Source organism: Scophthalmus maximus, chromosome 4, assembly GCF_022379125.1.
Source record: "Scophthalmus maximus strain ysfricsl-2021 chromosome 4, ASM2237912v1, whole genome shotgun sequence".
NCBI classification, from domain to species: Eukaryota; Metazoa; Chordata; class Actinopteri; order Pleuronectiformes; family Scophthalmidae; genus Scophthalmus; species Scophthalmus maximus.
In genome coordinates, this window is record NC_061518.1 from 6,002,697 (window position 1) to 6,018,695 (window position 15,999).

General features: G+C 47.1%; 1 protein-coding gene across 4 annotated transcripts in view; it reads left to right on the plus strand.

Annotated features, from left to right (window-relative positions):
- The window catches only part of pcdh17 (protocadherin 17), a 56,107-nt gene that overhangs the window by 21,570 nt on the left and 18,538 nt on the right, over nucleotides 1–15,999 (plus strand). For 2 of the 4 annotated variants that reach the window (XM_035628196.2, XM_035628194.2), the window contains exons 3-4: nucleotides 1,044–1,102; nucleotides 1,407–1,576. In XM_035628196.2, coding sequence (XP_035484089.1) covers nucleotides 1,044–1,102; nucleotides 1,407–1,576 — 229 coding nt within the window. Of the gene's footprint in view, nucleotides 1–1,043; nucleotides 1,103–1,403; nucleotides 1,577–15,999 lie in introns of all 4 variants that reach the window. The other 2 variants (XM_035628193.2, XM_035628195.2) reach the window with 1 other exon arrangement.

Sequence of the window (15,999 nt, forward strand, 5' to 3'; positions counted from 1 at the left end):
GCTCTCGATTCAAGACAGAGAGCTGTGCACTACGCAGGGTAATTATTTGTTTAGCGGCGACGAACGCCGCTAAAACACGGCGAGAAAGTGATTCCTCTTGAAGGCGTTTGTTTCCAGCCCGTCCCGCTGCTGTGTCACGGATATTCCTGTATTCATTATAAGCAGCATAACGCATTCGTTCCCTTTTTGCCGCCAGTGTCCTCCGTGGGCCTCCGAATCACCTTCGCTCCGTCTCATCTCAATGGACACAGGATTAGAGCTCCTCACATACTGTCCTTTGATACAATAAGCATGCGGGAGACAGACTGGGAGAGAGACGCGTCCAGTACTTTCCAGTGCCAACGTGATTGATCCCGGTCCGTGGTGCACTGCTGCTACACGCAGTGCTGAGGATGGCGTCGGGCGTTCATACAGTTTATGAATTGACCGTATTCTATTATACCACTACTTACTTTGTCATACATGCCACACTGTGTCTCAGCGTGCCTCCATTTGCAAGACTCGCCGTGTCGGCGTGTCTTTGTGTGCACTTTGTGTGCTTTTTCTATCGATTCAACACACAGCATGAAGCCCCCCCCCCCCCCCCCCCCCATACCTATAGCAAATAAACCCCGCACGGTTCAACACACACGAGCCCCAGTGCCACACAAAAAGGATTCCTCTCTGCATGCGACGACGGAACACAAGACACGTTGAGCCTCAGAAAATGAACAGTTCCTCACAGAAATATTGTGAGAGGAACCTGTACAGTCAAAAAGAAATGTGCAGCTGCTGCAGCACTGCTCAGTCACTACATGTTTCGTTGACACTAGTTGTTTCTATTGTATGTTGTCTGCCAGATTTGACATTCAGTTGACTCTCAAATTGCAAATTTTCATAGTGTAGTATTCTGTTTGCCCCTACTCCCCCCCCCCCCCCTTACAATTAATCATATGACACAAGATCTTGTTTCCCGGCAGGATTCATTTCTGTAGAGCCTGCTACATGCTTCTTTTTTTTTTTCTCTCTCTCTCTCTCTCTCTCTCTCTCCCTCCTCTCTACAGACGGACAATTTCCCCACTGAGCCTAATTATATGGGTAGCAGACAACAGTTTGTTCAAAGGTAAGAGTTCGGATCCATAACCGTCACCACATCTCAGACCTTTGTTTTCTTTTCCTCCAATAGTCCCGACACGATGCTGTGGCGGCATGAACTTACCATGACAAACATTTTCAGGGGGAGGAAGTGCATTTGTATTTGATGAGGTTTAAAAGTTGTTACTGTCAGTATTTTTTCTATATTATATGAAATATAATCGCACACCGACAAAAAAAAAAACACTTGGAAAAATGAGGCTTCTGCAGAAATCCTCAGCCACACACTGTGTACTGACACTATTTCCCTCTGTTGTCTATTTGTTTAGCAGTTCAACATTCAAAGACCCAGAGCGAGCGAGCCTGAGAGACAGCGGCCATGGCGACAGCGACCAGGCCGACAGCGACCAGGACACCAACAAAGGCTCCTGCTGCGACATGTCCGCCAAAGACGCCCTCAAGTTGAAGGCAACGGGCGTGAAACCGCCACCTTTGGAGCAAGGTGAGCCCCTCGTCTGGCAGGTCCGACCGCATGGGAAATAAAAACGTGCTGCGTAAGCCGAAACACACTTGAAACCGAAACGATTATCAATCCGTTTCTTTGTGCCGCAGCTATTTGTGTTAACGATTGAGCCCTCGACTTGCCCGAACGCTCACAATCACAATCTCAACTTATACCTGGCTACTTTATTCTCCCCTACTTTGTTCTTTCCACTCTCATTTAATGTGTGCGCAGTTGGTGTGTGTCTTATGTGTGTGTGTGTGTGTGTGTGTGTTTGAGGGTGTGTGTGTGTGAGAGTGTGCATTCGACACACGTCCTCAGTTTATCAAAGCAGACAAGCCCATTACGTTTTTATAAGCCAAACTACTTCAGCCTCTCCATTTAGTCCCCCTTCCCCGAGCACCCGTCTCTGAAACTTTGATAATGGAACATGGAAAATGACTTAGTGAGCGGCAGGCGATGTAGCTTCGTAGCGCGGTGATTAAATATGAATAATTATTCTAAGCGCTGTGGGCCAGGCAGATTACACATGACATGTGTAGAACAATAACTCCCCAGATGTGAGTTGTCGCAGTCCCCCTCTTACCCGAGCCACCTGACACGATTAGCGCAGGGTCAGGGGAGGGCAAGGAAGCCCAAGATTACACGTACAGTAGGTCGAGGCAGAGAGAAGCAATGGGACAGAAGGGGTTTGGCAAATGTCTCACCGCAGCTTCAACCAGTCATGTACCTAGTTGTGGGCCATTACCACACAGATATTCCCAAAGAAATACAAATTCACTTATGTCTCCGCACACTGAGATGTATTTATCTCACTGACTGGATCCAGAAGTATGGCGTTGTGTACTGAACATGGATTCCCCCTTAATGATGCTATTAATCCAGGGAACAGAAGGGCTGTTTTACTCCGCGCGGAAGGACAATGACAATTTGCGCGACATTCCGTGCTCCAATATGCATGTCTGACTTGCTTCTTTTTTCCTTTCTCCTTCTCCTTTTCATTGAATTATAGTATATAAAAAAAATACCGCACACATTGGCAAGAAAAATTGACCAATTAAAAGACTCCATATGTTTCTCATTTCGGAAATGTTCTCATTTAATCGTCCGTGAGGGACAGAAAGAACCAGGTTTATACACACCAAGTCTGATGACAGAAGATAGCTGAGCGTGGGCTGTAGCTGCAAGAACTGTCCAAATATAATTTTAAATATATATATATATTTTGTTAACGGGAACTTACAATCAATTTCCTTCTTAAACAAGGAGATCGTCACACCCATGCACAGGCAGACACGCACCCAACTGTCCAGTGGCGCTGGGCGATCAGCGAGAGGCCGTGACCTGCCTGTGCCTGTTTCCCGCTCATCCCTGCCCTTCCCTTTTGTTCTCACCCTCCGCTGTGCTCCCCCCCCCCCATGACTTTCGTTCCAATGCTCCACCTATCCTTGTTTGGGGAAATCGATTGATGTGAGATTAGACAGTTAACTGCCTGCAGCCGGCTGTGTTTAGCCAATAACATGTGGGCTTAGCTAAGCCGTGGGGGAGGGCCAGGGCAGGGGGCCAAGGCACGGTGAGGCGTGGTGAACATCACTCTGGCGGTGTTCCAGACAGTGCGACTTTATTCATTTTGGCGAAAATGCTTTAGTGCAGCAAATTACACCCCCAATTTTGAGGTTGAACGCTTTAGACAGTAGACAAACAATATTCTTCATCGTCTGCTCAGAGACTTCCGCTTTTTATGTTTGACGCCCTCCTGCTGTTGAAGATGAGTCACAAGATGGTCCCCTTGTACCTCGGTTGGCTCTTCCATCTTCCATCTGCTGCTTTGTCTGAAGATGACCCCCCTTAATGTACAAGTTAGATATTCAAGTAAATGTATGGCTTAATAATAAGGCTAAGTAAAAAGGACAACATTGAAACATGAGCTTTAATTTGAAATGTGGTACAGTAGCATGGCATTCAGATATTGCCATCTGAATCTCCCTGTGTGCGCGCACACACACACACACACACACACACACACACACACACACACACACACACACACACACACACACACACACACACACACACACACACACACACACACACACACACTCTTACTGCACACACAGAGGCACACAGGTCCAGTAGGTCTATTATCAAATGAACACTGAAAAAAGGGAGCTTGTCATTTGTCACTTGTCCCTGGGGTCATTTTCCTGCTGGCTTATTTTCCTCACATCTGAGCACTTAGCATCTACTTCATAGGTCTCTCTCTGTACCTCCCCCCCTCCTTCATCCCATCTCTGTTCCTCCTCTCCTAGCATAGCTAGGCTCCCAATTACTCTCTGTGGCTCACTGGGCTCGCCCGCCAGGACACTGCGGCCTCAATCACTGGCAAAACAGAACTACAAGTGTGCACAGGCATGGAGTTCAAGTCCTCATCAATCCTGTTTCAGTCCTTTGCCTTTATTGTCACTGGGCTTGCAGTGTATTCACAGTTGTGACCCTTATTTCTCATTTGCGATCCTTTTTACCCCCCCCCCCTCCTATTACACTTCTTTCCCTGTCATTTATTTATGCTCCCTCCTCCTGGCAATAGGCGTTGGTAGAACAAACATTCCAACTCCCCATCTCCGTGCCTGTAATTCATCTTCGTCTCCTATGTACAGTTTCCTTCCAGACAACATAATCTGGAAAATGTCCGCGCCAGGGACCAGTAGCAAATTGATTAATTAGGCCTGCGAAATTGGTCGCAATGTATTAATTAAGCTCAAGTATATCAAATGCATTTAGTTTTTTGTGTGCCAGTTTTAAGCGGCGGTTAATTGATGTTCCGACGCGCCCGCGGTAGACGCTGATACCGGATCGTCTGGCTCCGTCGGAGTGGCTGGCAGCGCGTCGCCCGCCTCTGTGGAGACAACTGCCACAGTCGCTATCACAAACAGGCAGGCGGCAGTGGTGGAGGGAGATGGTACCCACCGATAGGGCTGAAATGGAGAGGGGGGGGGGGGGGGGGGGGTGATGATGCTGTAGGAGGAGGAAGAACATGGTGGGAAAGATACTGGTTGACTGTACCAGCTGACCCGTCTTAATTAGCTCCAACTGGAAATGCGATGATCAATCCACCTAATGAGTCATTTAAAACGGGAGGCACGAGTTGGACAGAGGAGGGGGTAAGTGGGGGGAGGGGGATGCTATTCTACGAGAACCGCTGGTTTACATTAAGTCGTGTTCCTGTGACGCAGTGGAAATCTGTATAAAACATTCCAGTTAAACCATTTCAAATTAAGAAATATTTTTCTCTTTACATGAATGGAATTAAGTAGGATTTTTTTCTCTCGCAGCCATGACACAGCTGTTGAGTGTTTTCTACTTAATTCTTCCCTGGCAGCTTAATTTTGACATTTAATCTTCCGGGAACGTTTCATGTCAAATATAGAAAGTCCTGTTTTCGTAGCGACATCACAGGATATCTTACAGTAAGTGCGTTTGTCTTTGAATATGCCTGTGGGGAACAATGAGAGCCCATAAGAGCCCATTTATTCCTTTAGACATAGTGCTGATGAATTTCACCCACTGTTATTATCCTTATCATTAGCATTTTCAATTAGGCTAAATATAGCAGCCAGAACAATAAGCACAACAGACATGCACATACATTCATGTATTGGATTCTGGAGTCCTCTTAGTTGTATGGTGACAAGCAAGAAGATTAACTCATCTGTAAAACCATGAGAAAAATGAAGTGCTCATCTGTTGTTCTGTTGAAAGTTTTTTATTATTGCTACCAGTCCACACTGACACCAAGCAAACTAAATATTCAGACTCTAATCTGTATTAAGTATTCACCCTTCTTCCCTTGTGGCGGTCTTAATCTTAAGACTCTAGAATTACCGTACTTTTCCAAAGTCTCCCAAGTTCCCCCACAATCTCAGTCTTTCCCCTCCTTCCCTTTATTCGCCGCAGTTAATTTTGCATCATGAAGGAATCTTTGATTAAAGGGGGGGAAAAAATGTAAATGCAATTCTGAAATTAATTGACTGGTCAGAAGTCAGATCAGATGCCCTTTTCACACTTGTAGCCATGGCAACCTCCATACTCACCCTGGCCTTCAATAAACCTTTATCTGACTGTTGGAAAAGGGCACTCAATTCAATATCATTCATATTTCATGGACATATAAATGCAGACACATTTTTTTATGTGGTGGAAGCATGTGTATTACATCCGTGATTTGAATGCTTTATAATTTCGTATTCACAATGCAGCATAATCAGGCAGTCATAAATGAAGTATTGCGGGTAATCGTATGTAATTTTGGTTGTACACAGTGTATTTTCGCCAAATATGGTTGCAATTAATTAACAAAGTATATGTAATTGGCATGTATTGTAATTGGCAGATAATATTTTATTCCCTTAGTCACTTATGACAAGCTTTTATTATGGCTGAGCCAATGTACCTTTATAGGCAAAACTCTGCGCCCATGGGACCAAGACAATTGTGTCAAATAATTAGTGCATTAAAATAATTATTAATATTTCAGTTTTCTAAAAGGAAATGTGTTAAAACTTCTGCGAAAATCTGTGACGTTTGTTGCGGTTGAATGGTGTCAGTGAAAGTCTATCACAGTATGATGGATGCACTTGTATCTTTCTTTGTTTTAACAGAGCTCTTTTTTTTTATGTGAGCTCTTTGTTCTGGCTAAAATCTTGTTTATAAGTTTTCAATTGAAGCAAGAGACAGAGACAGAGAGTTCAGACAGAGCACAATCAAATCCTCCCCCCATAAAAAGACAATAAAGCAACACAATGTCGGGCCGCCGAAAGAAAGTCGCCTCGAAGACGCACTTCATCTGAAGCGATTGCCAATGGGCAGTGTATCTAAAAGTGAAGCGGCACAGACAAAATATGACTCAGCCACATCTCGTAGACAGAGGATCTGACTTTTGGACATTTATTCATCAAGGCAAGGCAAAGCAAGTCTTCATGTGTTGCACATTCCGTATGCAAGGGCAAATCAAAGGTTTTAACGTCTTGGTTTAAATTCATTAATAACGCGGCAGGGGAAAAAAAATGTGAAGGGGCCAACTTTTTAAAGGGAAATAAAGAGGTGAGAACAGAGACATAGATGAAGGCGTAGAGAAATAAGAGCGACGTGGTTTGTGACGTTTATCTAAAGAGGCGACAGGCTGGAAAATAACAAGGCTCACCGGGGACCAGCAACAGTGCGGATGGTGTCGTGTTCATGCCCAAAAAGTTGTGTATCGCAGTCAAAGGCATAAAGGGTTTTTAACCAAGACATGGAAGTCCTCTGGCAGCTTGTTCCATCTCTGTGGTGCACAGGAAGGTAAAAGCTGTTTGTCTGCGTTTAGTTTGCACTCTGGGAGCAGTTTGCCCAACACTCTCTGATGACTTCAGAGGCCCGAGTCGTTCACGTGGTAAGAGACGACGGTCAGAAATGTATTTTTGGTCCCGAGCCATCAAGAGCTTTATAGTACGAGCAGCCGTACTCAAACTGACAAAAGTAACTGTTGCTTTTATCAGTTTTTCCAAACATCTCTTGTTTGCAAATTGGCACAATACGTCTGCTCAGCGCCTCAATCTGGCCGTACTCTCCAGTGCATGGAGGGGCTTCTTGGGGGGGGGGGGGTTCTTTCTTCCCACACCATGTCGGAGCAATCGTTTTGCCGCTGAGAGTGAGAAGCTTCGTTCGAGAGCGCCGTAATTAGTGGGTTTACAAACATCGGCGTGAACAGGTAGCATATGGAGCAGTCGTGGATTTCGCGTGGCGCCATCACATCTGTCTGTTTGAACATGATTAATTGAGGCCATCAGAGTGCGTTTGCATTGTTGCGTCAGCGGAGACGCTGGACGTGCGCGCGCGTGTGTGTGTCGTTCCAGTGAACTGTCACAGCAGCGTGAGCAGGACCCCCCGCCACTCCCCCCACCCCTCCCTTCGCTGGCTGCCTGTTTGCTCTTTTCATCAGAAATCATCTATTAAGGAAAATATGGATTATTTTGAGTTTCTTTTAAGGGATTTTCTGCTCTGTTCTAATCCGAATTCTTTTTCTATACACTTGATGAATCAGTGTTATGGCCTCGGGGAGAAGACTGGGGGGGGCGGCGGGGGAGCCAGATGCTCGTGCTTCTTCTCACTGTGTCGTGCGAGGCCATTGGACGGAGAGGATCTGTCTTTGAGCCGTTCCTTCCTCTTTTCCTCTGCTCCTCATCTTCTCCGCGGCTTGTCCCCGCGACTAGGCCGATCGGCTGATGCGCGGCAGTATCACCTGCCACGTCCCTGGTGGGGGGAAAAGTGAGAACCAGCAGGCAATCTGGACTGCCCCCCAGGACGCGTCACTCAAAGTCAAATAAGAGAGTGTGTGTGCGCGCGCACGCGAGCGTGTGTGTGTGCACGTGCCAGATCGTGCGTGCACCCTGTTCTTAGAGGATACGGCGGTATCGCACAGCAGTGAGGCGATTTGCGGCTAATCTAGTGGAATCCCGTGGAAAGCCTCAAATCTTGTGGGGTGGAGGGAGGGGAAACATCACAGTCTTTGGATTTCTTCTCTCTCATTACGGAAGATTTGAAGGGATTAGTCTATTTTTCTTTTTGTTTTGTTTTTTTAAATACACAAAGTTTTTAAATCAACGAATAAATTCCATCGTTATGATTGTGGTTCACCAAAGGGTAGTGTCCATTCTCGTGTCCTTACCCTCGCGCTGAGTGCGCGCGATGTGATGTCGGGCCGGACCGGCTGTGAGCTCCACCTCCAGACTCTCTCATCATTACACGACTGGACCCGCTGGATTCCATCGCCGCCGCCCCTGAGCGCTCGAAGCTGCCCGGCCCCCTCTCTCCTCACACCGGAGCATCAATCCAAGTGTGCGCTTCGCTCACAGCAGACACTGGAAAACATACAGAGCCATTAAATGCGGCGGCAATGTTATTTAGGGCCCATTAAGAAATGTGGGCGAGCGCTGAGTATGAGGATTAGTCCAGAGTCATGGAGATTTAAAAGTTAATCGCGTTTCAACCGTTTTGTTGAACTCTCATCCTCTTGTCAGGTCCAGTAAAAAAAAAAAAAAAAGACCCTCTGTGACGTTATTCCCTATCGTTGTTGTTTTCTTATGGTGGCCTCCGCTCAGCTCTCTGGACAACAGGTTTTACATGCACGGCGATGTCTGAACCGGAGCCGGCGACGCTTTTGCCGCGGCTCTCGTCAGATGCCTTTAGCATTGGTCTTGTCTTGCTGCCTCTTTGGTGTGCCACAGAACTTTTGGATTAGTTTGCAAATGTCCTGTTTACACTTGACACATGCCCACGGACCCGCTTGCCGTCAACACACTAGTAACCTACATTATCAGCCAGAGTGTAGGTTCTTTCACACGCACCGGCGAGAGCTAAACTCGTTCTGCCGCACACACACGGGAGAGAGAGAGAGAGAGAGAGAGAGAGAGAGAGAGAGAGACAGACTTATTCCCTCGAGGAAAAAAAGTCCAGCATGTTTATGGGCTCCATCATCACGTCGGGCGTGTTTCTGCTCCCGGTCCTTGTCTTTGCTGTGTATGAAATGAGTTAACATGGTGCAGCAGAGCCACATGGCAGGGCAGCCCATGGTTTCTTTTTCAAGTCTTTTATTAAAGAGCTCAGTTGTTGTTATCTTTTTTGTTGCTGATATATTGTGACCTGGAAGCTCTTGTGCCGCATTCGGCGAGGGGAGATGTTGCGCCGCAGTTTTTCCAGCTTTTGGGGATGGCACCGGCCAGGTGAGCTTGCACTGAGAGGAGCAAACAAGCTGCATGGCGGATCACAATCGACGCTTTGCAGCCCTGCGCTTGCGTCCGTCTGTCCGTGTGTGTGTGTGTGTGTGTGTGTGTGTGTTTGCTGGAGATGCACAGACTGACTTGACAGAAATAACTCCCGTGAGCCGTCCAAGACTGATTTGTAAAAGGCTTGAGTGGATGAGTTTCAGAGCAGGCTGCTGCCTTCCACACAGCACGACTTCTAATCTGTACGTTCCTTCACTGAGAAAACAATATTTGTGGCCTGTCTTTTTTTGCCTTTCCCCTCTTTTTTCTTATTCGAAAAGGGTTAAACCACGGAGCACTGGCAAAAGCGAACTGTGTGTGTTATCGCTTGTGCCTCTCGATGAGGGCGTATTACAGAGCGGCAGCAGCAGAGCTGTTTCAGGATCTGCTCTCAGCGGGTGAAGCATGTCGTCCAGCACAGCAGTAGGGAGGATACTACGGAGCAGATTATAATGATACAGAACATCGTCACTTCCTGGACCAGAGCCACTCGGCGGGCCATCTGTCCTCTGTCCATGGACAGCCGGGGCCCTTGTGTCTGTGCGCGTGCGCGCGTGTGTTTCAGATGAAATTCTAGACCGCGCTCGTTTACATATGCTTTGATAGTCGTTTTTACCGCTCCCTATCATTTTTCAATCCTACACACAATGTCTTGCTCATCCCTGTCGGCGCTGATTTATGTGCCTCCAGCTCTTCATCGGTTTCAGATTTTATGTTTGTGTAAGCAGTCACGTAAAACTGTTGCTGCTCACACATTGCGAAGACCGAGAGGAATTACTCATTATACATTCAAAATAATTCAAGATGGTCGGTCGGTTGACACCTGTCATTTTTCTGCTGTCTCTTATAGGTAAAACATTCGATGATTAATGGTCGGAGTGTCATTTTTGTCGTTGAGTTTAGAAATAGATTCCGACTGCCTGTTCCACGTTGGAGATCTCTCGTCAGCTGGTGACAATATAGTGGGAGGTGAAGTCACGGCTGCCGTTCCCCCCCCCCCACAACCTTTTCTCTGAAATCAGCAGACGTACAGTATGTCACTTGCTACTGCTTGGTTAATGAATTCTGGTGTTTTGTGAACGCGATCTTTACATTTAACCGCAAATCTTCAACACCAAAACCAGCCGCATTGCAAACTGGTTGGCACACTTTCCACATGTTGTGCAACTGAGTGGCTGTGCCCTACAAAGCATTCGGTAGAAGTGGCAGTTTTACTAATTATGAATTGCAACTTCCAAAATGTCTTATGCTGCGAAAGTGGCAGTGGCAGTGTGTTTGTGCGCAGTTATACTAAAACGTTTTCGTATGGATTTGGTGGGACGGCCACAATCCGCTTACTAGTTCATATTTTTTCTTTAATTTGTACAACACAATGTTGTGGTTTCACTTATATTGTGCTGGGTAATTCTATATATCGAACGCGGCAACATTATTAATTACAAAAACACCAAGTGACAGATTGTTTGATCAATTCTGTGCAGGCCGCAACAAGCCGGGGAAACTGTTCCGCTTCGATTAGGTGAAACTCGGATGCACGGTTAGGAAAAATTTCCCTAGACAGGGAATTCAACACAACTTCCGACGAATCGTTTAGATACAAGCGAAGCGCCCCCTTTTGTCCACGCCGTTTCCTGGGCTGATGTGAATGAATATTTGCGGTGCCCCGGGGCGTTGTTTTCCCCCGCGTTGCACTGCATCAGGAACCAGAAGAGATAAATGGGTCCGGCCTGTCCAAGGCATCAGGACTTCTCCTCTGTTCAACCATAACTAGTAATGTCCTTTCATCCGCCGCCTGCAGTGCAATAGATAATGGAGTGTTTGAAGAAGAGGAAGCACTGAAACAAAGGGAGGGGATGCGGTTTGTGCGATGACAGTGGACGGCGTGATCAGAAATGGCACAAAAGAAGAAGAAAAAAGGGATTTAGCAAAGCAATAGGAAAGGGGGATTGAATTCAGTCAACAAACACTAACTCAAATGGGTTGATTGTAAGAATAATAATAAAGAAAGATGAGATGAACAAGGCTGCAATGAAGGGATGACGAAAGACTGCAACCAGTTGAGAAGTGATCATGTGTGGATGGACGGACGGGTAGATGGACGGATGGAGAGGGGCGGGACAGCCGGCAGGCTCCATGGGAGATTGGCTTAAGTAGCATTATGCCAGGCTCCCTGCTGTCACTGAGACACCAGTTCACATTCAAGAGAAAAACCTGCCAACGTAAACACCCAGTCACGTGTAGACGCACACCAAGAGAGACACTTGTGCACACGCTGTGGCTGCAAAGACAGAGACTGTCATTAGGCCGACCTCTGCAGCTGTAATGAATATGTAATAAATATGCATTCAAGCCTATAAATAGTGCTTTGTGGTATCTGTGCAGATTGGTAATACAAGCGAGCCGCTTGTGATTGATTTCATCAAATACGTCTGTTGCACTTTTGGCACGAGGCTGTAACTACGCGCTGACGGAGATTGAGAGGGAGTCGGTGTCCTGGTGAGTGAGCGAGGACGGTGACTGGGAGTGTTTTTCTCCGATAACCTCAGTTTGTTACATTTTGATCCTGCTAAATTAAGATAAGGGGCTTGGTTAATTAAACTGTCACATGGCAATACCTTGAGGAATTGCGAGGCCAACGCAGCTTTAATTGGGTGGCTGCTATTGTCCCTGCGTTTGCCTTCCTTCTCCGGGTAGCTGGGGGGGGGGGGGGGGGGGGGGATACCCTCATGGCTACTGGCAAAGGATGGAAGCAGTGAAGGGATGACAGGCTTGAAGATTCAAATAGAGAGGGGGGTTGGGCCGAAAACAGGGTGATGTGTAGGAATCTGTGTCGTTCTCAAAAACAGATGTAACTTATCCCTTGTTTAAAAAACGTGCCCATTGTAGCTATATGACAGGGTGAGCACAAGGTTAGACTCGAGATGAGGCGTTTTAATTGCTACTTCAGTATGCATGCAAGCTGTGTAATTTTCTGTACATTGCAGTAATCTCCGCGGTGCATTAGTGGCGAGGGAGGTCTCCAAAGTCCCGTAGACGATGACAGCGGCCTAAGATGCATCTGTAATTACCGGCAGCCAATTAGCAGCTGACCTCGACCATCCCACCTCAAACCACAACAGAGATCTATGATGGAGATTTAGCAGGCTCGGCGAGTAAACAGCTCGGCGTGATGGGTATTCATGCGCTCCTCATGGGTGTTTGCACCCCGCCCCTCAGGTTTACACACGGAGACGTCATTGAGATTCGCACCACGGCGAGGTCGGCGGGTTGAAGGTGGTTTTCGCAGATGTGTACGTTTTCGCCGAAGCAGGGTTTTAAAGCAACCGCCTTTCAGTCGAACCTGTGCATGATATTCTCCTGCTAGTTAGTGCATATTTCTGAGGCACCACAGGATTCATCAACTAAAATGCCTTCAGCTGTAGCTGATATTGTTTTAGAAAAATAGCGTGTATTCATCTCGGAGACATCGGGGTGCTGTTGTTGTTTTTAGGAAGTGTCCTCGAGAGCACGACGCCCCCCTCTCCGAAGTGATGGTTTTGGAAAAACAGTTGTCCATCTGTCCCCGAATGTGTTCAAAATCTGCCTTGATTAACAAGTGGGATAACCTCGGTCGACGGTCCCCTGTGCTGCCTCTCATCCCCTCCCAAGTGGGGATCAAAGAGGATGAAGTTTTCAGCCCTGGGGATAATCTAGTCCTCTAGATTGTGATAATGCTGCTCAGGATGATCGTGTGGATGAGAGCGGGGCTGGGGTGTGAGCTCATCTGGCCGCGGGGCTCGTTCGTGCACATGCCTGTGTGCCGGCGTGTTGGTGCTCAAGAAGAAAAGAAGAAGAAGAAGAAGAGGCCGACAGTAGCCGAGTTAACCCGTGAATAAGTGCACGTAGACTGCCGGAGAACACGCTCCTGCTGTTGCTGTATCCAGGCAACCACATCAGAATTCAAGACGTGTCGGACAACGGGTGATTGGCACCGCCTTCCTTTCCCAGCGCTTGCGCTGCTAAATCATGACCACTTCCACTCAAATGTGATATAATGTGAAGCAATTTTAATTGGCAATCAAATGGGATGAATCCTACCTCACACGTTATTTCATAAAGAACATCTGTGGTCACCTGAGCAGCACATTAAAAGTGTGAATTATTATCAAAATATTTAAATGGAGAGACTTTTCTCGCGAGTAACTTTGACTCGGTTGTATTTGTGTCACTTTGTGCGTTTTTTTGTTCCTTTTGCGACTGAAGCTCTGCTGAATCTCACTTGAGGGTTTTAAGTTCCCCTGCCGTTCCGCATGGTCTCTTCCCACCCTGCTCCGTGTCTGGTGTTGGCGTCCAGCTGTTCCATCAGCACGACAAGTGGTTCAGGAAACTCCCTCATTGTTCACTGACCAATCGCAAACCCCACCAGAATGCTGTCAACGAGCATTTTCCACCCAGTGGTTTGCATTTGCCCGCACCTGTGGTTGTAGCCCAGGGGGCAGCGGATGCAAAGGGGGGGGATGGGAATAGTCTGGCCATTGGGGTGGAAAGACGGTCAGGGTTGGGATTAGGGTGTCTTTTTCTATCTGTTGAGAATAAAGAAAGTAGATTCATTGTGAGTCGTCCCCCCACCTCACCCCCACCCCCCATTTTGTCCTGTTTTTCCTCAGAATGCATCAGAAGGCGGCTCAGCCTTGCCACCTGAATTTGCATTCTTCTTTTTTTTTTTGGTAATTTGCATGAACTCATTGGAGCACGGAGGCGAGTTACAGTCGCGTGTGCACGTATGCGTGCTTGCGTGTGTGCGTGTGTGTCTGGGCATGTCCTTTTTATAATTTGACGAGCAAAATAAAGAACTTGTCCAAACAATCTAATAGAGGTGAGAGAGAGAGAGAGAGAGAAAGATAGAAACTTTACCTGGATAGTCGAAGGCGTTTGTCGCCCAAAATGTTCGGCGAACGTTAAGAAATTACACTAACTGCCTGGACTGACAATCTGTGGCAAAACACACTGCGGTGGAGAGTCCACTGTGGAGAGTTACTAGAATAGATATACTCTGCACTGCGGTGCTTTGCTCGCCTGGGTTGTGAATCTTATCAGGTGGAATTGTGGTTGTGGATTTTCTTTGTGTGTGTGTGTGTGTGTGTGTGTTTGTGTGTATGTGAATTGATGTGTGTGTGTGTGTGTGTGTGTGTGTGTGTGTGTGTGTGTGTGTTTGCGTGCCTGCCTGCATGTGTGTCCAGGCCCCTCTGGAGTCCATTAATCCCAAATCTAACAGACTTACTGCAGAGGCAGCCTTTGATGTGTGCTGAATGCCTCTCTGGAATATTGGATGCTGCTTCCATAATATTCACGTCCCCCTCGCTGTCGTCAGGAATGCATTGTTTGTGTGTGTGTTTTTTGCCCCCGTCCTCGGCGATGCCAGGATCGTCCGGCAGGACAGGTGGCCGCCGTGCTATGAGTCTGTTTCCAATTCAGGTGTGTTTTCAACAGTCCTCTGATCTGTAATTTTTACATCTCTGAGCTCTTTTAATCCCATTCTTATCTTGTGTAAGCCCTCTAATCTTTGACCCTAATCTTAAACCACCGCATAGAACGGGGGCGGCGTGGATTGAGGAGAGTTGTTTTTCTCACCTTCAAATTCAATGCATACATTTGTCAGAGAGAGAGCCCGGGTCCTCTCGCCTCTGGATTCTCCCTTTCATGAGCCAAGTCTGAAGGGGTTATTTATTGCTATATATTTCTATTTATTTGTATTGTATTTTATTGCAGTGGCCTGGACTTGAACCCATCTTATTTTAAAGCCTTGTGCTCATAACCCACCAGTCTCGGGAGTGAAACAGATGGAGGGGCGAAGAAAGTATGAATTAGATAGTGAGATGGAAAACACATTTCTATTTGAAATGATTATCCCCCCTGATGGGTCGACTAATAGACCGTTATTGCATTTCCGTCAGTTTTCTTTTAATCTAATCATACTTAAAATAAACAGAGTGGGAATGCTAGTGTGTGCGTCTGTTTACCCGCACAGAGACACAAGCAACCAGTGTCTAGACTGCAAACAGCAATTTGGCTGGAGCACAGAGGAACGTCGATGCTAAAGCAATGTTGCTGAAACACAAGGCATGTCCCAGAGTCTTGCACGCAGAGGAGAGGGTGGTGACAGACAGATGGCGATTGGAGGAGGAGGCGGTGCGGCAGGAATGGTGGAGAGGTTGGCAGGGCGCACTGTGGTTAATACATCCAAAGTGTGTCAGTCAGCTCTCTAAATGTGTTAGGCCCCGGGGCTGAGAAAGCCAACACCATCGACTCAGCCTACCTCTCTCCACCTTTCCACTTAGCCTCCGTTCAACACCCGCCAATATCCTTAGGGGAGGTGCATTGGCACAATTGATCACATGCCTACATGCTAAAGTGTAGAGTGTTTTGCTTACTATTGCTCACGCGCGCACAGCGGCGGGGCTGGTGTGTCGCATGGCACGTAGATCTACAGGTGGCGTGCCCACCAAGCCTTTTGCCCCCCCACGTTTGCCAGATGCGTCACGTTTTTTTTTAGAAAGCAGTCAACCGTTTTATTACCACGGATAAAGAAAAACCTTTTAGCTGTCAATCACAGTCGACATTATCCGTTTACAGTAGAGCCCGGCC